The sequence below is a fragment of the Medicago truncatula genome, chromosome 1 (genome assembly GCF_003473485.1).
Source record: "Medicago truncatula cultivar Jemalong A17 chromosome 1, MtrunA17r5.0-ANR, whole genome shotgun sequence".
Taxonomy (NCBI): domain Eukaryota; kingdom Viridiplantae; phylum Streptophyta; class Magnoliopsida; order Fabales; family Fabaceae; genus Medicago; species Medicago truncatula.
Window position 1 is genome coordinate 47536097 of NC_053042.1, and position 22980 is coordinate 47559076.

A 22980-nucleotide genomic window follows, 5' to 3' on the forward strand; every position below is an offset into this window, starting at 1 on the left:
ACAAAAAAATGACATGGATGAGGTGCCAAAAAGAAAACATTTCAATCATTTTCTTGTCTCCCGAACACGTTTGAGGGAGAAAGAAAGAAGGTTCACGGGAGTGTGCAATAGTTTAGGGCAAAAAAATCCAATTACACAACAAAACCAATAATTCAATTTTGATATAAAAATTCAAACTTTTGAAGATTTTTGGAATCTCACAACTGTCACCACTGTTTATCCATTTGCCCCAGCTAGATCTGATCCACAATTCATTCTACTTTTTCCTACCTCAAAAGGGTTTCTCATTCTTCAAATCGTTTTTCATCATCTGGGGTAAGCTATTTTACCAGATTCTCTTCTGGGTTTCTTCTACATTGGTGTAAAGTTTCATTTTTTAAGTTTGTTTAGTTTCTGAAAATTTTGTGAAAGTTACAAGATTTGAAGTTTTTAGGTTGTGGGAACTATTTGGTTGGTTCTTTTCTGATTTTGTTTCTTTTGGGTTTTTTCCGAAATTTAAGAATTATGTAGTTGTGTTTGTCTTTTTAAGTTATTTTTCTTTCTTAGTATGTGTGACCATCAACCTTAATGATTTTGATTTTTTCCTTTTCAGGGTTTTGAAGGAACTTGTTGAAGTTGAGATCTTTAGCTGTAATGCAGCTTTGACTTGCTGCTTTTGATTTTTTGGGTTGGGTTGGGTTGTTTTAGCATAAAATTGAGGTGTTTCCACTTTTTCAAACTTACATAATGGTTTTCTGGGAAGGATATGTGAGTGATGAAGTGATGGGGACTTTTGCTCCTATTGTGGTTTATTGGATATATGCTGGATTTTATCACTTGCTTCCTTCTTTAGATAATTACCGGCTGCATACTACGAGAGATGAAGAAAAGAAGAATTTGGTACCCTTTAAAGCAGTTGTGAAAGGTGTTTTGCTTCAGCAGCTTGTTCAGGCAATTGTTGCACTCATCTTGGTAAGTCATTCTACACATGTTAATCTCTATTCTCCAGTAACTATAGTTGTTCACACTTCACATTTGTAGTGAATAGAGTTTATAGTTGAAAATCTTATTCTGTTTTGTAGTTAAGTTAAAAGCACTTTTAGTTATAAGCATTATGCGTTGCTTGATAACTTTTGTGCACGTTATGAAATTGTTTTTCTGTCTCTATTTAGAAAAAATGGTAGAAAGTAGAAACTAGACTTAGATGGTAGAGAGAAGACTTGGATTATGTAGTAAGGAGAGTAGATCAGATGGAGGGGAGTCAAATCACCAAAGGTAGGGAAAGACCTGGAAAAACTATAAGAGAAACTATTTAGAAGAAGGATCTAGAGATTAATGAGTTGGAGAAAAACATGGTTTTTGATTCATGTAGCCAACCCCACTTAGTGGGATAATGCTTGGTTGTTGTTGTCTCTATTTAGTCGGTTTTCCTGGATTCTTGGTGTTGCTTTATTATACACTTACACCCAAATTGAGAGCCAAGAGTAATAGATAAGAAGAGGCTTTGTGACTCTTCTAACTGTATGGCGCAGAGTGATTTATAATTCATCAAGGATTATGGTTTTAGTTGCTTTTTCATGTTTTGACGGACACAATATTTTGGGTGTACTCTGTTAAAGAGAAACGGATTTATTAACATACTGTTAAGAATTCAGTTATAGTCATTTCCCACACTGTAATAGTTTTATTCATCTGCCTCCCAACAATAAACTTTTTCGAAAATTCAGTATAACCCATCTTCCATTTGCATAACTCTTAGTTGGAATTCTATTTTATGCATCCATTCACTTGAAGTAATGTTCACTTTAGACTAAATTTTGACCTGAATTTATTTATATACCACTGTTTTGTCAATGATAAAAAAGAATATTATTATTAGGAAGAAAGGAGATCAGTTACATCTGGAGCCGGGAGGCAAGATAGGAAACTCTTCTTAAATGGTAGAAGTATGCCAAAATGGCTTCAATTAAAACAAACCTGTCCAATCGCTTTGCATATTATAAATTCCCTTGAAACAACCATTTTAGTAGAGCTCCAAAGAGAAGTTGTTTTAGTACAATTGTCAAATATTAACAGGTGTAGAGGGATAAACATTTTTAACCATATACCGTACATAGTACCGCAACACTACCATAAAATATGGGAATTCAACTTGTTTTTGAACTTGATACTCAAATATTCAGTATTAAAGTAAACATGGTTTGTTGAGCTATAGTACTCTTCTTTTTATGTTTAGTTAATGCTGGATTCTGTGGTTATCCTCTTGACCAATAAGTTGTCTTTTTGCAAAACATGTCTTGTAAACAGGATATTGATCAAGGTTGATCTATTATTTACTAAAATTTAAATTTTGAATGGACCCTCAATTTCCCTCTAGATATAATTCTGAAATCCTGAAATTTTGTTGCCTGTGTGTTAAGCCGTTGTCGATCTATATCCGTGTCAGTTTAGGTGATAGCATTTCATTGTTATTTAAAACGCGAAACTTTGTGTTTGGTCACAGAAGTTAGTTATATACCTGACCTTTTCCAATTAAGAGGCACAACCTAGTAAGTTGAAAACCTTTATACATAGGAGCAGTTATATTAACAGTCCTGGAAACTGTTTCTAGTACTGAATTGAACACTTTGATGTTTTCAAAAGCTGCAAGAAATTTACTGCTGTCATGTTATAAACCAAATAATTTCCTGTAGATGTATACTCTTGCTGTAGTCAAATGACTAACAATATGCTATTAGTAGTAGTTTATTTTTTTATTATTATTATTAAATAAATACTAATGGTGTGTGTCTGTGAGGGGAAAGGGAGGGAATTCAGTTGTTTATGTCTGGTTGGTTGGAAGACACCAGGCTCTCTAATTCCAAGAGGTTGGGTTATTGTATTTCTTCTTGTTCTTGCAACCAACTCTGCAGAATGTTATTCTCAGAGTGTTGTTGATTTTAATATAAGCTTGGTTGTTGTTTTCGTTGTTGTTGATAACATATCTAACATGTGCTTGGTACAATTCTGCAGTTGACGACGACATCAAATGCATCAGGGGTTACTGTGCAGCCTTCTATCACTAAGCAAATTATTCAGATCATTATTGCAATGTTTGTGATGGATACATGGCAGTACTTTGTGCATCGGTACATGCATCAGAACAAGTTTTTATACCGCCATATCCACTCCCAGCATCATAGACTGGTTGTTCCTTATGCAATAGGAGCCCTTTACAATCATCCTATTGAGGGTCTTCTACTCGACACTGTTGGTGGAGCCCTCTCGTTTCTTGTCTCAGGGATGACTGCGAGAACAGCCGTTATATTCTTCTGCTTTGCTGTTGTGAAAACTGTCGACGACCATTGTGGACTGTGGTTACCCGGCAATATCTTCCATCTATTTTTCCAGAATAACACTGCTTATCATGACATTCATCATCAACTACAAGGGCTGAAATACAATTATTCTCAGCCATTCTTCCCCATATGGGATAAAATTCTTGGGACATACATGCCTTTCAATCTTGTAAAGCGAGCCGAAGGGGGTTTTGAGGCAAGGCCTGCAAAGGATTAGTTAAATGTAGTTGTTATGGTACAATTTTTCCATGGAATCAGAGGCTTAACTGCGACATTTTTCGAGTTGATTGGAGCTTGTAGGGGTTTTATTGGTGGCTTGGCAATGTTTTCAGATCATCTGGTTACAGTAGGTTTTGCCAACCCACCTTGTGTAGCATATCACTGATTTGGTGTGGTTAAATGAGATTTTTCTTATTATGATGTACTTACAAGAACACTTTTTAAGGTGTAAGTTTTTTTTTGACAAGTTTTTTTTTTTAAGGTGTAAGTTATCAAGTTTTTTAGCTGCCATATTTGTTATTTCCATTACAACTTTTATTTATAAGTTCGAGTGTGGATACTGGATTATAGGACCATCTGTTAGAAACTTTTATCCCTAATCTTAAACCATTGGAGTGGAATGAAAATGACTTAAATTACATTTGAATAGTTTTATTTATTTGTTGACCAGACCAGATATAATCAATCCCTACTCACAAGAATGAACTCCTAACCAAAAGAAGGCCTTTAACGAGTGTTTATCTAGGGTTATATAGATCATTTTCGGGTTAACAGCGTGTAATTTTTTTCTATTTTTCTTCAGAATACCCCCTAATAGGCCATTTTTAGATTTTTTTTTTCTCTAAAAATTTTGTTTTTTGAATGGTCTATTAGGGGAATATTTTGATTTTATTTACAAGGGGGTAAATAATTTTTTTTACAGAGTATAAACCCGAAAATGACCTATATTACAAGGGTAAAACACTATTAATCCGTTTATATATTACTCCCTCCGTTCCAAATTGTATGTGTCGTTTTATAATACCAATGTAATATTAATATTACTTTTAATATTATAACCTTAACTATTTTTTAATCTCTTCTTTTCCTAGTATCATTTGTAAAGTAAGATTTACAATCGTACAAAGGGAAATTGCTGCATCTTCTTGGTGATAGAAGTTTATACTTCACGTTAAAAAAGGATTTTATACCATTAAATATAGTTAGTGTCGAGTTAGTTTACAATTCATTTTTATCACTATATTTATTTACCAGGAAAGCAATGGAGTGAGGAAATTTTTGGAAGAAAAAAAAAAGAGATAAATGAATTGCATGCAAACCATTAAATTGATTCCTGTCATTGTCGTTATAGTCCTTTATAAATTATTCTCGACTCTATTAATATTTTTGACAAAGGAATAAATTTAGTCAAGCGTTGGCCGAAACCACCGTGAAGCGTCAAATGAAATAATCGTCGAGATTCTTTCTCGGCTTCCGGTGAGATCGATTCTGCAATATAAACGCGTTTGCAAATCATGGAAAACCCTTTTGACCTCAACAGCAGCGTATCCACGATTCTTCTGTTCCAATGGAGGCCGCCGTGAAATCATATCATATCAAACCCAGTCAATTCATTGTTCATCAACTCCTATTTATACCACTCGTTTTGCTTTGTTTGTATCATAAGCTTCTATATAATATTAGATTGTGGAATCCCTTCTATTGAATTGAAATCCAAATTATCTCCAAAGATTGTATCACACATCATGGTTTTGGTTATGATCAAGTTAACGATAAGTATAAGGTGTTGTACATTGTGCTCAAACTCGGGGATAGGATAGGACAACTCTTTCGAATTTCCCGTGTGAACCTCAGGGATATATGTGAGTGGTACTTTGAATTGGATAATTGCTTAAGATGGCGTCAATTCTAATCAACTTGTGATTATTTCCGTTGATCTTGAGAAAGAGACTTACGGGGAAGTGTTCATGCTCACAATACTCACTTGAATGTTTTGAGTAATTGCCTTTCTGTGTGTTTCCATCCGGAAACTCGTTGGGTCGCAATGGTAATGCTTTGAAGGAATTCAATTAATGTTTGTTGTGATCTTGTTTTTATTCTATTTAAAAACTATGTTTATGTTGCGTTGTAAGAGACTTGTATGATATCAGTTGTGCTTTTGTTTTACATGCAGAGACTCGCAATTTGCATCTATACTTGCATGAGTAATTTGTTTGTCTATATAAGCTTCACAATCTATGTATGCTTAACAATCTATGTATATCTTTCTCATTACAATTACAAATTATCAACTTCAAATCAATTTGTTGGAAAAATTGAAGTCTTTATGTGTTGCTTCGTACCTGTAATCACAATGATAGCCGATGATGTGTTTGATTCATGTAGCCAACCTCACTAGTGGGATAGGGCTTGGTTGTTGCTGCCTCTATTTCGTTGGTTTTCCCCGATTCTTGGTGTTGCTTTATTGTACACTTACACACAAATTGAGAGCTAAGAGTAATAGATAAGAAGAGGCTTTGTGACTCTTCTAACTGTATGGTGCAGAGTGATTTATAACTTCATCAAGGATTATGGGTTTAGTTGATTTCTCATGTTTTGACGGACACAATGTTTTGGGTGTACTCTGTTAAAGCTAAATGGATTTATTAACATACTGTTAAGAATTCGGTTATAGTCATTTCCCACACTATGTAATAGTTTGATTCATCTGCCTCCCAACAATAAACTTTTACTAAAATTCAGTATAACCCATCTTTCCATTTGCATAACTCTAAGTTGGAACTCTATTTTATGCATCCATTCGCTTGAAGTCATGTTCACTTTAGACTAAATTTTGACCTGAATTTATTTATATACCACTGTTTTGTCAATGATAAAAAAGAATATTATTATTATTAGGAAGAAAAGAGATGAGTTACATCTGGAGTTGGGAGGCAAGATAGGAAACTCTTCTTAAATGGTAGAAGCATATGCCAAAATGGCTTCAATTAAAACAAACTTGTCCAATCGCTTTGCATATTAGTATAAATTCCCTTGAAACAACCATTTTAGTAGAGCTCCAAAGAGAAGTCGTTTTAGTACAATTGTCAAATATTACAGGTGTAGAGGGATAAACATTTTTAACCATATACCATAGTACCGCAACACTACCATAAAATATGGGAATTCAACTTGTTTTTGAACTTGATACTCAGATATTCAGTATTAAAGTAAACATGGTTTGTTGAGCTGTAGTACTCTTCTTTTTATGTTTAGTTAATGCTGGATTCTGTGGTTATCCTTGAACTTTGTTGGAAATGAAACATTTTATACTTGAAACTAACCAGTGTGACATGATCTCTTGACCTATAAGTTGTCTTTTTACAAAACATGACATGTAAACAGGATATTGATCCAGTCCAGTGAACAAGGTCGATCTATTATTTATTAAAATTTAAATTTTAAATGGACCCTGAATTTCCCTCTAGATATAATTCAGAAGTCCTGAACTTTTGTCGCCGGTGTGTTAAGCAGTTGTTGATATATATCCGTGTCAGTTGAGGTGATAACATTTCATTGTTATTTAAAACGTGAAACTTTTGGTGTTTGGTCACAGAAGTTAGTTATATACCCGACCTTTTCCAATTAAGAGGCACAACCTAATGAATTGAAAATCTTTATACATAGGAGCAGTTATATTAATAGTCCTGGTTACTGCTTCTAGTACTGAATTGAACACTTTGATGTTTTCAAAAGCTGCAAGAAATTTACTGCAGTTATGTTATAAACCAAATAATTTCCTGCAGATATATTCTCTTGCTGTAGTCGAATGACTAACAATATGCTGTTAGTAGTAGACAGTTTATTTAATTATTATTATTATGATTACTATTATTATGAAATAAATACTAATAGCGCGTGTCTGTGAGGGGAAAGGGAGGGAATTCAGTTGTTTATGTCTGGTTGGTTGGGAGAGACTAGGCTCTCTAATTTCAAGAGGTTGGGTTATTGTATTTCTTGTTCTTGTAACCTACTCTGCTGTCTGCAGAATGTTATTCTCAGTGTGTTGTTGATTATAATATAAGCTTGGTTGTTGTTGATAACATATCTAACATGTGCTTGGTACAATTCTGCAGTTGACGACAACATCAAATGCATCAGGGGTTACAGTAGAGCCTTCTATCACTAAGCAAATTATTCAGATCATTATTGCAATGTTTGTGATGGATACATGGCAGTACTTTGTGCATTGGTACATGCATCAGAACAAGTTTTTATACTGCCATATCCACTCCCAGCATCATAGACTGGTTGTTCCTTATGCAATAGGAGCCCTTTACAATCACCCTATTGAGAGTCTTCTACTTGACACTGTTGGTGGAGCCATCTCGTTTCTTGTCTCAGGGATGACTGCGAGAACTGCCGTTATATTCTTCTGCTTTGATGTTGTGAAAACTGTTGACGACCACTGTGGACTGTGGTTACCCGGCAATATCTTCCATTTATTTTTCCAGAATAACACTGCGTATACATTCATCATCAACTACAAGGGCTGAAATACAATTATTCTCAGCCATTCTTCCCCATATGGGATAAAATTCTTGGGACATACATGCCTTTTAATCTTATAAAGCGAGCCGAAGGGGTTTTTGAGGCAAGGCCTGCAAAGGACTAGTTAAATGTAATTGTTATGGCAACTTTTTTCCATGGAACCAGAGGCTTAACTGCAGACATTTTTCGAGTTGATTGGAGTTTGTAGGGGTTTTATTGGTGGCTTGGCAATGTTTTGAGATCATCATCTTTGTTACAGTAGGTTTCGCCAACCCACCTTGTGTTGCATAACAATGATGTGGTGGTTAAATGAGTGAGATTTTCATTATTACAATGTACTTACAAAACATTTTTTAAGGTGTAAGTTTTTTTTTGATAAGTTTTTTTAAGGTGTAAGTTTCAAGTTTTTAGCTGCCGTATTTGTTCTTCCTATTACAACTTTAAGTTCGAGCGTGGATTATTTTACAGTACCATGTATTAGAAACTTTAGCCTAATCTAAAACAATTTGAGTGGATTGAAAATGACTTCAATCAATTACATTCGAATAGTTTTATTTATTTACTTTTGGAGAATTTGGTTATGTATTATATCATATTTATGTTAACAAATTTTTAATTGAATTCTAAGTACAAAGTATAATACTAATTTAATTCAAAATACGAAGTATAATATAATAATATTAGTGATAAATAATAGGCCAAGGCTCCGTTTGGATTGGCTTATTTTGAGCTTATTTGGGCTTATCTACTCCTATAAGCCTTTTTAAAGGTGTTTGGGTAAATAAATAAAAATAGCTTATCATAGTTTCATAAGCTGCTTATGCCATATTTTAATAAGCCTAAATTTTTAGTTTACCCTCCGGCTTAAGAAGGAGCTTATGAATTTACGTAACCTCCTTCGATTGTCTCTGGATCCACTTTTTCAAAACATATATTTTAATTATAATGTTAGTTATCTTTAGCGGTGCATGAGTAACAAAATTGTTATATACTTATCTTACTAAATTAACACACGTAACAAATATTTTTTTTTAAGAAAGATTTTTATTATTTTTTTGGTTGCGTAACAAAATGAAACTGAATATTAATATTTTTCTTAATGGATATTTTTTTGTTACGTAACTATATACTTATCTAATGTTAATTTTATCTTATATAAATATTGATATTTTTTTAAGGACGAATATTGATTATACTATATATATATATAATTATAATTAATATATTATAATATTGTTTTTTACATCTTGATTTTTATCAAAAAAATCTTGATAATTGTGATTCGATTTTTTGATTTTTTTTAAATTAAAAATATTTAAAATTTCAATAATTGTTTATGTAATGTCACATCCAAACACTTCAATTTATGTAAGTACTTTTTAGTGTACATATCCAAACATAAATAGCTTATCAAGTATAAGAGCTTATGATGTAAGCTCTAATGTTATAAGCCCTAATGCTATAAGCATCTATATAAGTTGTTTATCCAAATGAGGACCAAATACATCTTGGGTTTTTAAATTAGTCCTTTGCGTAGCAAAAATGAACACCTTAATCCTTGAATTTTCTTTTTAACTGATGGATCCCTTTTTATCATCCAATTTTGATATAGAATGTTTACATGATCATTTGACATTGAGGTAAATTTTTTAAAAAAAGTGTTCATGACAACAAACATGATCAATGATCATTTTCATATATTTTTCTTCTTATTGTTTCTTAATTCAATCATAAATTTTATAGATACACATATAAATTAGGTAATTGATCGTTCTTGTTTCAAACTAAGATTGAATAATACACGTATAAACCATAGTTTTCAGAGCGGTGGATTTAGCCCTGCAAACTTGCATATATTTTATGACTTTAAGATTAGATGTACCCTTTTACCAACATAAATGACCAATTTAAAACTAAAAATAAAAAATAAAAAAGAGTGATCTGATACAAATGGTAACTAAGTTGGTCTAATTTGTTATGGTTTGTTGTTGAACCATAATTAATTAGCCTCATGGAAGAGGGTAATTAGGAAAAGTTAACTTTTCATAATTTCGTCGTAGTAACAATCGTTGATGGAAGAAAGACTTTGAATCGATGAAGATCGAATCGTTGGTGAAGAAATGAACATTGTGTTCTTGTAAGCTTTGATTGACTCTTATGAGTTTATTTTTTTGGGTCTCCGATTCTTTTGCATCTAACGTGTTCTTCCTTGTATCCATTTTCTTTTTTGTTTTAACTAAAGAAATAAACACATGTGCCTTTTCCTTTTTTTTTGGTAGATAGACGAAATGACAAAGCCATTATAAACTCACACACATCCGGCCTAACAATTTCGGCATTTTTTTTTTTAATAAATACAGACTTGCCTTTTTTTAATTTGTTTAATTTATAATTACACACGTGACATCCTAATAAGTGCAACATATGCATTGACTCGATTAAAATTGATTTAGGGACCAAAAGTGCAAAATGGGCTAGACTTAGGGGTTGGGTTGTTATTGATTTTGTTATTTCTGCTACTTAGGGGCTAAAACTGTAATTAAATCAAAAGTTAATTACTCATAAGTTATAACTTAACCTAATAGGAGAAACTGAAGGCCGCTTGTTGGAATGCACTGGTCTGGTCTTTCGACATGCCGCATCTTCACCACTCTCTAAACTCCCAGCGGCTGCCGGTTTTGCCGGAAGAACTCATCGTCGAGATCCTTTTGAGGCTTCCGGTGAAATCCCTTGTCCAATACAAGTGTGTTTGCAAATCATGGAAAACCCTAATCTCTGATTCCCAATTCGCAAACAATCACCACCTTCTAACCTCAAAAGCGTATCCACGATTGTTCCTTAACGATGGAGTCCACGAAATCGTATCATACCCGGTGAATTCATTGTTAGAAAACCCATCAACTCCTGTTATACCACTCGTTAGCTTCAGCTTCAGAATGGACTTGCATAGTATTCTAGGTTCATGCAATGGTTTGCTTTGTTTGTATCATATTCATACGCGTCAATGCAAATTATTGAATCCTTCCATCCAATTGAAATCCCAAGTATCTCCAACCATTGTATTAGATTTTGAGATTATCATACATCATGGTTTTGGTTATGATCAAGTTAACCACAAGTATAAGCTACTGTTAGTTGTGCGAGATGTGGTGTATTGGGATCTTGAACCTATGACTAGAATTTATACCTTTGGTGAAAATTCTTGGAAATCTCTTCCAAATTTCCCGTGTCTTCCTCATAGGGGTTTAGGGGTATATGTGAGTGGCACTTTGAATTGGATAGTTGCTAAAGATGGTGTCAATTCTAATCAATGTGTGATTATTTCCATTGATCTTGAGAAAGAAAATTACGGGGAAGTGTTGCTACCTCAACATGATGATGCTCACAATGTACGCTATTCTGGATTGAATGTGTTGAGTAACTGCCTTTCTGTGTGTTTTGATCATTCTAAGGAAAGTCATTGGATTGTATGGATGATGAAAGAGTATGGAGTTGCTAAGTCATGGACTAAATTGTTTATCATCCCTCACGACAAGTTCAAGTTTAGGCATCTTTTTGTTGACCCTTTGTTCATTTCAGGAAATGGTGTTGTTTTGCTGAGAATCATCAATTTCTTACTTTCCAAACTTGTTCTGTATAACTTATCTGATGGTAGGATGGATTATCTTCGGATTTTGGGCAAGAATGATCGGGATATACATATTTACCATGCTCAGGATATACATAGCGACAATGGTCGGGATATACATATTCACCATGTTCGGGATATATATATTCACCATGAGAGTCTAGTATCACAGCAGTGGTAAATCATATCTTATATTGTTTTTTTCACTAACATTGATGGTTGAATTGAAGTCGATGAATTCAATTAATGTTTGTTGTGATCTTATTTTTATTTTATTTTATTTAGAAAGTATATTTATGATATTCGCTGTGCTTTTATTTTACGTAGAAAAAGTGGACTCACAATTTGCATCTATACTTGCAAGAATACTTTGTTTGTCTACATAGGCTTTACAATCTATGCATGCTTAACGATCTAAGAATTGCTCTTCTCCCATCAGTTTTTGCTCATTCCTGTTCTACGTGAGTTATCTCACGCTGAAAAATACACCTGCCCGGGACGGATGAAATGTTGATCTTTTGAATGCTTTGTCACTTGTTAATGATATCAGAAAATAATTATAAGAAATGAGGAATGAGCAATGGGAAGAACTTATATCTAAAGTTATTAAAATTTGCAATAAGCATGATATTTATATGTCTGATATGGATGCACCGTATGCGCAAAGGAAGTAACTTTTCATTGAAAAACACCAAGTTAAAAAGTTATATATTTAATATAAAATACACAAGTTATAAGACAAACTTACCATTTAAAATTTTTTAATGTGCAAATTTGCACATGATAGAAAAAACTCTTCTTATTTTTAATATAATTTGCATTATTGTTTCTTCAAAATTTTAGTCCCACATATACTAAATGTCTGGATCCGCCCCTGACACATGTGTGACTTAATTCACGCTCGGCTATTTGAATAGAATGAGCAAAAGCATATGGGAGAAGAGCAATTGTCTAACGATCTAGCCCACATGTCTTTCTCATTACAATTACATATTATCAACATCACGATCAATTTGTTCGGAAAATTAAGTCTTTCGTGTTGTTTCGCACCTGTAATCACATTGACAATGAATGATGTGTTTGACTTAAGTATCACATAACTCTTTCCTTTTCAACAAGGTTGATAATATTTAGTGGTTAAAGGATATCTAGATAAAGAATGATATTTGGGGCCTTGCCCTAGATAAGTTTTCACCAGTATCAATTTTAATATTAGCTATGTGAGCTCCCAAACAATGCTCAATAGTAGATTTGCTTTGACCTTGTAGCCGAAGAATACATTGGATCTGTGGTGTTACTTTTTGCTTTGTTTTTGCCTTTGATACTGGTTTTACTAGCTGCCTCTGTCCACCGTCATTGTGTACTTTGTTGCCTTCCCCTCTTCCTTCTTTGACCCAGGATCATGTCGTCCCCCGCCTTCTCCTTTCTCTTCTTCGTTTGACGACCACCTTCTCCTTCTTTGTCCAACGCGTTCTCCTTCGCCTCCTTCCATAGTTACTACATACGTCATCGGTGTCCACTCCTTCTCCTTCATCACTTGTTCTTTATTTTGTAGTTTTGATTTTTCATGATTTGGCAAGTTTTTTGCTTGATTTGTCTTTGTTCAATATTTTATTTTTGGTCTTGATTTTGCTATTTCTTCACTGTTTAGTTTGAACAAATCAAGCCACCGACTTATTGTTTTTCTTACTATATTGTTGTTTCTACAGGTAATTTAAAGTTGAGACAAATGACAAATCAAAGTAGTATAGGAAATGCTCCTTTACAATTAACTTATCTACGCAAGGAGAAGGACATGATCAAACTACAACACCACTCCTGAAGGATTTAAAAGCAAGCCACACGAGGATAGTTCATAGCCACCACTACGTTCCTTGCTAAGCTGCTAAAAAAATTACTTTATATTCTTAGTGAAGATATCATGTTTGATAGTTGATTTGGTTTGTACTTCAAGTGATTATCAAAGTGGTAGAGGCAGTCGAGGGAAATGTTATAAAGTGAAGTTTTTTTGTTTTAATAATTTTTTTAAGTTGAACTGATCCCCAAAAACTTGTCTAAAACCGATCTGATAACCCGAACTAACCAATGTTCATCTTGGACGATAGTGTAATTCCTGTGAGAACTTTGTATTCCAATTTAGTTATGTATATCATATATGATGCAAATAATGGTATGTTTGATTATCCTAGAATTTCAGGAAAACTTGGGTTGGATCTACGTGTTTTCCATGAGAGTCTAATCATCACTATGGTAATTAGGCTGAGTCACTAAATGCTAAAAAAATTCTGAAATCAATGCGAGCAAAGCTGAAAAACTTGAACTAAAGTTTTTTTTTTTATATATAGTTTTCCAATAGATTAAATGAAAAGAAGCTGAAAAACTTGAAAGAAATGTTTTAAACAGTTTCCGAATAGATTAAAGGCTATCAATTCATTATGTTGCTGATTTAATCAATGCTTGGCCTTTAAAACAAAGGCACTTGACCTCTATAAAATGTATGGCATCCCATGTTCGTTCCTCTAGATATCTGAGTACTTTCTATTTGAAAATGAAAAGATGGGTTGACATATTCATCCATCAACACGTACTGTAGTCTTACTCTACCCTTCTCCTTCTTCACCATCGGCACTGACAACACCAACTTCCTCTTTTTCAGCAACAACAATGTAAACAACACGAGCAAGGTGGAAGAAAATTTTTACGTTATTCGGTGTTCCTCTACCGGAGAACCACATGAGTCATCTTTAGAGGTTGCGAGTAATTCATTGGCCTCCTTCTTTTCTGTATCCGAAACAATTATTTGGGATTGAAAATTGGTTTGATGCTAACTAGGTAAGAGTGGTGGGTAATGTGGCTAACACTTTTTTCTGGTTAGACCCATAGCTGAGGGGGGAACATACATTTATGTTTAAAATTTAGTTGGTTGTTAGAGTTAGTTGAAAATCCATTTGTGTGAAGTGAATATGTGTAATTTTGGTTGGGGTGTTGAGGGTGTTGGGTGGGGGTCGGGTATGAGGCTTCATGCTTGAGAGGAGGAGGAGAAGTTGAAGGAATGTTATTCGTTGTTGTATAATTTATTTTTTTTGCACGAAAATAAAGTAGATGTTTGGGATTGTCAACTTAATCCACAAAAAAACTCTGTCGAAGGTGTCAATGTTTGCTTGATGTCTTTTGCACAATAGAATTTCAACTAAGGACATCTTATTTTGTCGGAAAATTATGCATGACACTTCTCATCTATATGGGAGGTTGTGGGTCATATGAAATTGTTGACCATTTATTCTTTGATTGTGATTGGTTTGGTAAAGTTTGGGTTCTAATTTTAAATTGGTTAGGTATTAATGGTGCTCTAAAAATATACAATAAGTCTTCATCTTCCCCGTCTGCATGTTAGTATTTTGGTTGCTCAAAGTTAAGTTTTGTACTTTATTATTATTATTAAACAACTTTTGTACTTTATATTTTGATCCGCATATGCATGGTGGATAGATCCCTTAGTTTGTATTAGAATGCCCACCTAGTAATTTGTCTTTTTTTTCCTTAATAAAAAAAACTTAAACACACTTTTAACCCAATAACTTTGTACTAGTTGCGATTTTGGTCCCTATTAAAAGAAACCACATTCCAGCCCCCCAAGTTTCTTCCCTGTTGCAACCTTCAATTTTAATCATTTAAGATCAACTATTCAGGACAATAGAAGATCAAGACACCGGTCGTAAGCCACATTGTTTGCCCTATAAATCTGAAACTTGCTCAACAAAACACCCACTTGTTTTTACAGTATTGAATGGTTGATTTTAAATGACCAAAATTGAAGGTTGCAACATGGAAGAAACTTGGGGGGCTGGAATGTAGTTTTTTTTAATAGGAGCCTAAAATCGCAACTAGTACAAAATTATGGGGGCAAAAATGCGTTTAAGCCTAAAGAAAAAGAGCAATTTATCTTTTTCTTTACTATAGTCATCAGTCAATAGGCTAGGTTTCGGTAAGTGTGTATGACTCTTGTTGGTTCCAATTCTAGACATACTTTGTGCTGTTTTTTCATTCCATCTTGTTTTCTTAACAAAAAAGAAAACCATAAAAGAACTATTTTTTAAAGATGAAGTTAGGAGAGAGGAAGCCGATTCTAAAACTGAGTAGTATACAAAATACCAAAAAAAAAAAACATAATGTAGAATAATCATCTTTTGTACGAGAACTTGTGGGTCAGATGAAATTGTTGATCATTTTTTTTTTTTTTAAAAACCAAAATGAAATAAATAATCATCAAGAACAATTCATCTCGCACAAGGTGTGCAAAGAGAATCACTCCTCAAAAGAATACAAATAAAGTATTTGTTGCCAAATAAAACACTACTAAAGAGATGAAGAAAAAACTACTCCATAACACCCATACAAGTTAAAGGGTGCCGCCACCAGTCAGTATAACTGAAAGCTGAAGTAAGCTAATATTTACAATGTTTAATAATAATTGTGTCAAATCCCTTGCTTTGTTTTTTAAAATCATGTTGTTTCTTTCCTTACAAACTGTCCAAATGCAAGCATGCGAGATAACTTTGAAGAAAGAATGTGTAACTCTCGGTAACCCCGCCATATGGGTAAACTAATGAAAATGGTCACAACCAGAATTTGGAGAAATGAAAGAGAAGCCGATCCACTGGTAAACCCTTAGCCAAACATTTCCAAAGACGTCGCATCTAAAAAAAAGATGATTCGTCGTCTCCTGACAACCGCAGCCACCTATACAAAAGATGTCTTCGTGATGAAGAGCTCTCCTACGGATAAGATTATATTTGGTAGGAAGTCTGTTGCGGAGAAGCCGTCAAACGAATAGTGACACCTTTAACAGAAACTGCTTCAGCCACACAGCGTCGTAAATACCGCGCTCCACGGATGTATCAGGTCGCGTGAGATATTGATAAGTCCCTTTAACTGAGTAACCATTAATATGCTCCAAAACCAACCGCCACCTGTCATGAACATGATCCTGCAAAACAATATTACACAACAAGGACGAACATTTGGTAACTAACTCCTCTTCCTACGCCAAAAGACGCCTTCGCCACTCCCAAGCGTCACCTACAACCACCCATCCTCTACCAGCCATCTCCCTCACCGTCGCCCATTTATTTTCAGCCAGATCGAATAAGCGTGGAAAACGCACATGTAAGGGTGCGCCCCCACCCAGTTGTCCAGCCAAAAATAAGTATTACTCCCTCCACCAACCACTCTCGGACGTTCTCCTCAAACCAACCCCCCTCCCTCGATCCGACACCACTATGGATAGCGGAAAACATCCTCCACCACACCGAACTATCTCTCCTCCCTTCCTTCAACCGACCTCCCTCCTCCCCGTACCTAGCCTTTAAGACTCGATATCATAACCCTTCCTTATCTACTAACATACGCCAACACCACTTCCCTAATAATGCTGCATTAAATTCCCTCAACCTCCGAACACCTAACCCACCCTCCTCCTTCGGTAAACAAACAGAAAGTCAGTCAACCCAAACAATTTTTCTAATATCCTCACCCCCCCGCCCCAAAAAAAATAAAATTATACAAAGATTCAATGGAAGAAATTATACCTGTGGGGGCCTTGAAGAAGGAAAGAAAGTAAACCGGAACATATGACAGGATATATTTCAAAAGGATCAAACGACTACCAAACGAGAGAAGTTTGCTTTTGCAGTTCGACAATCTTCAAATGATACAGGTTAAAATTGGTCTCCAAAAGTCTAGCTTTCACGGATCCCCGCCTATAGGAAACCCCAAATACACAAATGGAAAGGCACCGACACGAGAGTGTAAGACCCTAGCAGCCTCAGACAACCAAGAATCTAAAACATTAACTCCCGTAAGCATGCATTTTTGAAAATTTACCTTCAACCCAGACAATTGTTCTACATTGCTGACCATTTATTCTTTGATTGTGATTGGTTTGGTAAAGTTTGGGTTCTAATTTTAAATTGGCTAAGTTTACTTGTATATAAAAAAAAGGCTTAATTGCACTTTTGGACCCCTATCTTTCCAAAAGTTGCGGTTATGGATCCCTAACTAATTTAAATACAAAACAGCCCCCTATGTTTTGATTCTTTGGCAGTTTTGGACCCCCAATCCATTGTTGACTCGGTCAACGCTGACGTGGCACCCTAAGTGAGGTGCCACATGTCAAATTTTTTATTTTTTTTTTTGCCTTGGAGGTCCAAAACTGCCAAAGAATCAAAACATAGGGGGCTATTTTGTATTTAAATTAGTTAGGGGTCCATAACCACAACTTTTGAAAAGATAGGGGTCCAAAAGTGCAATTAAGCCTAAAAAAAAATTAGACTTAAACGCACTTTTCGCCCCCTAAGTTTGCAAAGGTTGCAATTTTGGCCCCCTATTAAAAAAATGGCAAAAGTGACCCCCCATGTCTACCCCTTTTGCAAAACGTCAATTTTGACTTGGTCAACGTTGTGTGGCATGCCAGCTTTGCATTTTCTAAGTTAAAAAAAAAAAAAATGTCACTTGTGTATTTACAGAATTAAAAAAATAAAAAAGAAAGGATTGATTGAAGGGAGCACATGACATTCATCTTCTTTGTCTAAACCATTCATCTTCTTCCTTCATTTCTAAAAGAAAATGCAGAACAAGTTTTTGTTCATAAAGAAAATGCAGAATTTGAAAACAAACACAAACCCAATCAAAATTTATAATACTCTTCATTCATAAATTCATCAAAATATTCAAACACAACATATCTTCAATTCAATCTCCTTTTCTTCATATTGTGCCAAAACTGAATTCATCCCAAAAGTGAATGTGAATTTGAACATACCACTACTGTGTTTATGTCTCTTTGAATATTATGCCAAAACCCCAAACCCAAAGACACGGATAATTTCTCACAAGTACAAAATACAAGAGATGGAGGATGGAAAATAATCACACGGACAAGCTTGTCCATCTTTTGCTATTGACAAAACCAAACAACAAATCACCAAAAATCTCACTCACACTCACCGAAAAATCCAGCAACAACAAACCAAAAATCAATTAATCATGAAATTACAATAGATTTCCATATGGTGACACCCGTTATTGCCGCTGTTAACAATAGATAGAAATTCCGGCACGGTGGTGATGTTTTCCGGTGCGGTGGTCGTCGGAGAAATGTCATCGTAACATGATTTTTTTTTGTTTTTTTTTTTTTGTGTTTTGTAGGGAATACGAATGAGATTACGTTTATGGTGGCAATTTGTCGAAAAACATTTTGTGGTAGTCAAGATCTAACAATGAAGGTGGCGGTTTGAAAACTCAAAAAATATTTCCAATCGAAAAATAAATTTATAATGAGATAGAGAAGGAAGAGATAATGAATATTATGTATTTTGTTTGACAAATGATGGTTGGAAGCACTACGTTGGATGACCGGAAAGAGTGTACTGAAAAGAGGGAAGGAAGAGGAAGAAAGAATTGACAATGCGTGAGGAAGAAAAGAAAGAAGAGAGTGTAGAGACTCTAAGTGACGTGACTCTCCTTTTTTTTTTTTTAAATCAAAATATACACGCATGGCAATTTTAATATTTTTAAATTAAAAGTTTACAGAGGTGGCATGCCACATATGATTGACTGAGTCAAAATTGACGTTTTGCAAAAGGGGATAGACATGGGTCACTTTTGCCATTTTTTAATAGGGACCAAAATTGCAACATTTGCAAACTTAGGGGGCGAAAAATGCGTTTAAGCCAAAAAAATTAATATTTGTTGGGCTTTATAAAATGGGGAACTTCTACGGTACACCTCACAAATTGAGGTGTACCGGTACTCCTGCTTCAAATATTTACAATTTAACGATTATTTTATGAAATAAAGAGTTATTTATCCATATTTATATTTTATAAGACATTATTTTATAAGAATAAACAGCATTTCATTGTTTATAAGAATCATATTAAATTTTTAACATTTTCTCATAAAAAATAATAAATATTCTTTGTTATATGTAACAAAAATTCAAAAAATGTAAATTTTATTTCGTCGACACTTTCGGTAACTAAGATCTAATTATTGTAATTGTTAATGATAGAAAACAATTCTTTTTCTTCGAAAAAACAACTCGTTTTAATATGAATTTGATAATTTGTTGTACCATAGAATTTGCCTTATAAATGGAGATGGTGCAAGTGTCTTTTTAACCTAGACAAAGATAAACATCGTAACTTTCTTCAATCTTTACTAATAAAAGCTGCATGTATACAAAACCTTTCGATCGAATGGATGGTGTTAAGATTGGGAAACGAAACCACAGAAGCTGTTCAAAGAAGCGTCTCCGCCACAATCCATTCAAGGCTGCATATAAACTAATGAAAGGCTGCATGCATACAAAACGCAACCACAGAAGCCGCCGTTCAAGGATGCGTCTCTGGCTCCACCACTCTCTAAACGAAACCACCGCCAACAATCCATTGCCGTTCTTACCGGAAGAACTCATCGTCAACATCCTCCTGAGACTTCCAGTAAAATCACTCCTTCAATTTAAGTCTGTTTGCAAAACATGAAAAACCCTACAGTTCGCAAACAACCACCTTCAGACATCTACCACATATCCTTCTATCATCGCCACTACTTATCCTGTCGGTGAAATAATATCATACCCTATCAAGCCATTGTTGGAAAACCCAACAACCCCTGCTGAACATCTTAATTAGCTTCAGCACGAGACACGATATTATAGGTTCATGCAATGGGATGCTGTGTCTGTTTCATCTCGAGCAATTTTGTGTCAGTTTGTGGAATCCTTCTATCAATTTGAAATCAAAAGATCTCCAACCATTGTTTCCTCTGAACGTAAGGTCATGAGATTTCGTGGTTTTGGCTATGATCAACTTAATGACAAGTACAAAGTGGTAGTAGGTGTGTCCAGTTTGAATGATTATGCAAATACTGTGACCAGAATTTATACATTTGGTGAAAATTCTTGGAAAACACTTCATAATTTCCCGTATTATCCTCATACATCCTCATACGTGTCATACACGTATGGGAAATCTGTGACGGGCACTTTAAATTGGATCGTTAATAAAGATGGTGTTTATTTCAATAAAGTGATTCTTTCTTTTCATCTTGATCTTGTGAAGGAAACTTATAGGGAAGTGTTGCTTCCTCAACATGATGGTTACAATGAATGTTATCATGGGTTGTTTGTTTTGAGTAACTGCCTTTGTGTTTGTTTTGATAACTTTAATGAATCTCGGAAATCTGTGTGGATGATGAAAGAGTGTGGAGTTTTTGAGTCATGGACTAAATTCATGATCATCCCTCATGAAAAGTTACATCCTAGTTATGGGCTACAACCTTTTGTTGAACCCTTGTTCATTTCAGAAAATGGTGTAGTTATTCTACTGACTAAGAGTACATACTATACAGTGACTTCTCAATTTATCTTATATAACATAAATAATGATGCAGTGGATTATTCTAGCACTTTTGGCAAAGTTGATCTACATATTTACCATGAGAGTCTGATATAACCACAAAAGTTGATCTACACTTTTGGCAATGTTACTTTTTGCTGTGCTTTTGCCTTGATGATGGTTAGTTATCGACTTCTTGTGTCTGCAATGATGAAGCTCAGACTTCTTGTAAAAGACTGCTTCATAATTACTTGCTGGTAAGTAGGAGTGGCCTGGATAAATCCATTGAATCCGACAAACCAATCCTAACAAACCGGTGAGTTACCGGTTGTTTATTGGTTTCGGTCAAAACCAGATCTAAACCGTCAAGATACCAAACACAATAAGATCGGGTGACGGTTTTTACTTTTGAAAATCGAGTCCCTGGTGAACCATCCCGAGATGTATTTCTTAAAAGATACTTCATATGTAAGTAACTGATGTCTCATCAGAAAAAGAATTCCTCACACTTCAGAGTCACCGATCAGTCCATTATCATTGTTTCTTCTTATGCCTTCTTCTCCTCCTTCGACCTACGATCATGTCGTCCCATGCCTTCTCCTTATTCTTCTTCATCCGATGACTACACCTTCTTCTTCTCCGTCCTTAGTCACTGTCTGTGCTGCCACTCCTTTCTTGCTGCTGGCTGCTGCTCTCTCACAAAAGTTCTCATTTATAACTCGTTCTCTATTTTTGTTGTTTAACCTTGATTTGGCAAGTTTGCTGCTTCAGCATATATAAATCTACTATTTTTTTATGCTTGATTTGTTTTTATTCACTTGATTTGACTAGTTTGTTGCACGATTTGGCTATTTTTATTGCTTGATTTGGCTATTTCTTCACTCTTTTGTTTAAACAAATGAAGCCACTGACTTCTGTTTTGCTTACTTTGTTGTTGTTTCTACAGGTATTTTAAAGTTGAGACAAATGACAAATCAAAATAGTATAGGAAGTGCTCCTTTACAAGTAATTACTTATCCCACACAGGGAGAAGGACATCAAACTACAACACCACTCCTGAAGGATTCAAAAGCAAGCTACAGGATGATAGTTCATGCCACCACTATGTGCCTTGCTAAGTTTATTGCTAAGTTGCTAAAATATTTGATTTAAATTCTAAGTGCAGAGATTATGTTTGAGTTGATTTGGTTTTTATTCTCTTGTGTGATTAATTTGGTTTGTACTTTTAAGTGATTTTTAAAATGATATAGGCAGCAGAGAGCTGTGTTTAAAAAATGCAATTTAGTTCCAAGTTGAATCGATCACCTGAACAAATCCGTAATTATAAGGTTTGGTTTGGGTCTGCTGATTTTTTTTGTCTAAAACCGAACACAATAACCTGAACAAACCCTTGTGCATGTTGGATGATGGTGTAGTTCTAGTGATAACTTTGTATTCCAATTTAGTTATGTATATATGATGCAAATAATGGTATGTTTGATTATCCTAGGATTTAAGGCAAACATGGGTTGGATCTGCATGTTTTCCACGAGAGTCTTATCACCACTATGGTAAATCACACCTATTAAGTTTTTGCTTACTTGACTTTTGATTAAAGCGTGTCTCTATCTTTTTCTTTTCTTCAAAACTTTTAGGATCAACTCTAGTAACATGGTGTGACTTATTTTGGTTAAGTCGCACCTCACCTTTACCATCTCCTGTCTTATCAGTATTATTCTATGGTATATACACGTGGGTGATGTTTTGTCTTCTTAGTTACAGCGGCGAAGTGCTTGTATAGTTTGATTATATAGATTATAATGGAGAAGTTATAATAGTGTGATGATATTGAAAATGATCCTTTTGAGAGCTGAAAAGTTAAGAATTCAATCATTCTAAATTATTGATATGTAACAAAATAGAAAATAGTAATCCACCAGAGATGTTTAGGTTCAAGTTCAAGCGTTCCCAGTTACACTGTTCTGTTGAATCATCATTTCAATATCAACAAGAAAACAACAAACATGATGCTATATTGCTTGCTATACACTACAGAACACAACAAACATGCAATACTTTTTGAAGAACAAACATGCATTACTAATTTGGTTGAGTCACTAAATGCTAA

General features: G+C 34.5%; 2 protein-coding genes and 1 pseudogene across 2 annotated transcripts; all 3 read left to right on the forward strand.

Annotated features, from left to right (window-relative positions):
- Positions 1 to 32: 32 nt before the first annotated feature.
- On the forward strand, positions 33 to 3840 carry LOC25485019 (very-long-chain aldehyde decarbonylase GL1-9). Its single transcript, XM_013614118.3, has 3 exons — positions 33 to 315; positions 593 to 951; positions 2992 to 3840. The coding sequence occupies exons 2-3, from the start codon at positions 727 to 729 to the stop codon at positions 3532 to 3534; spliced, it is 768 nt and encodes a 255-aa protein (XP_013469572.1). The 5' UTR covers positions 33 to 315; positions 593 to 726; the 3' UTR covers positions 3535 to 3840.
- Positions 3841 to 4636: 796 nt separating this feature from the next.
- On the forward strand, positions 4637 to 8275 carry LOC25485020 (very-long-chain aldehyde decarbonylase GL1-9-like; annotated as a pseudogene).
- A 2182-nt stretch (positions 8276 to 10457) lies between these two features.
- LOC25485021 (F-box/kelch-repeat protein At3g23880) lies at positions 10458 to 13643 on the forward strand. The gene is made up of 2 exons (XM_024773738.2): positions 10458 to 11652; positions 13185 to 13643. Exons 1-2 carry the CDS (start codon positions 10481 to 10483, stop codon positions 13186 to 13188), a joined length of 1176 nt encoding a protein of 391 aa, XP_024629506.1. The 5' UTR covers positions 10458 to 10480; the 3' UTR covers positions 13189 to 13643.
- The last annotated feature ends 9337 nt before the right edge of the window (positions 13644 to 22980 follow it).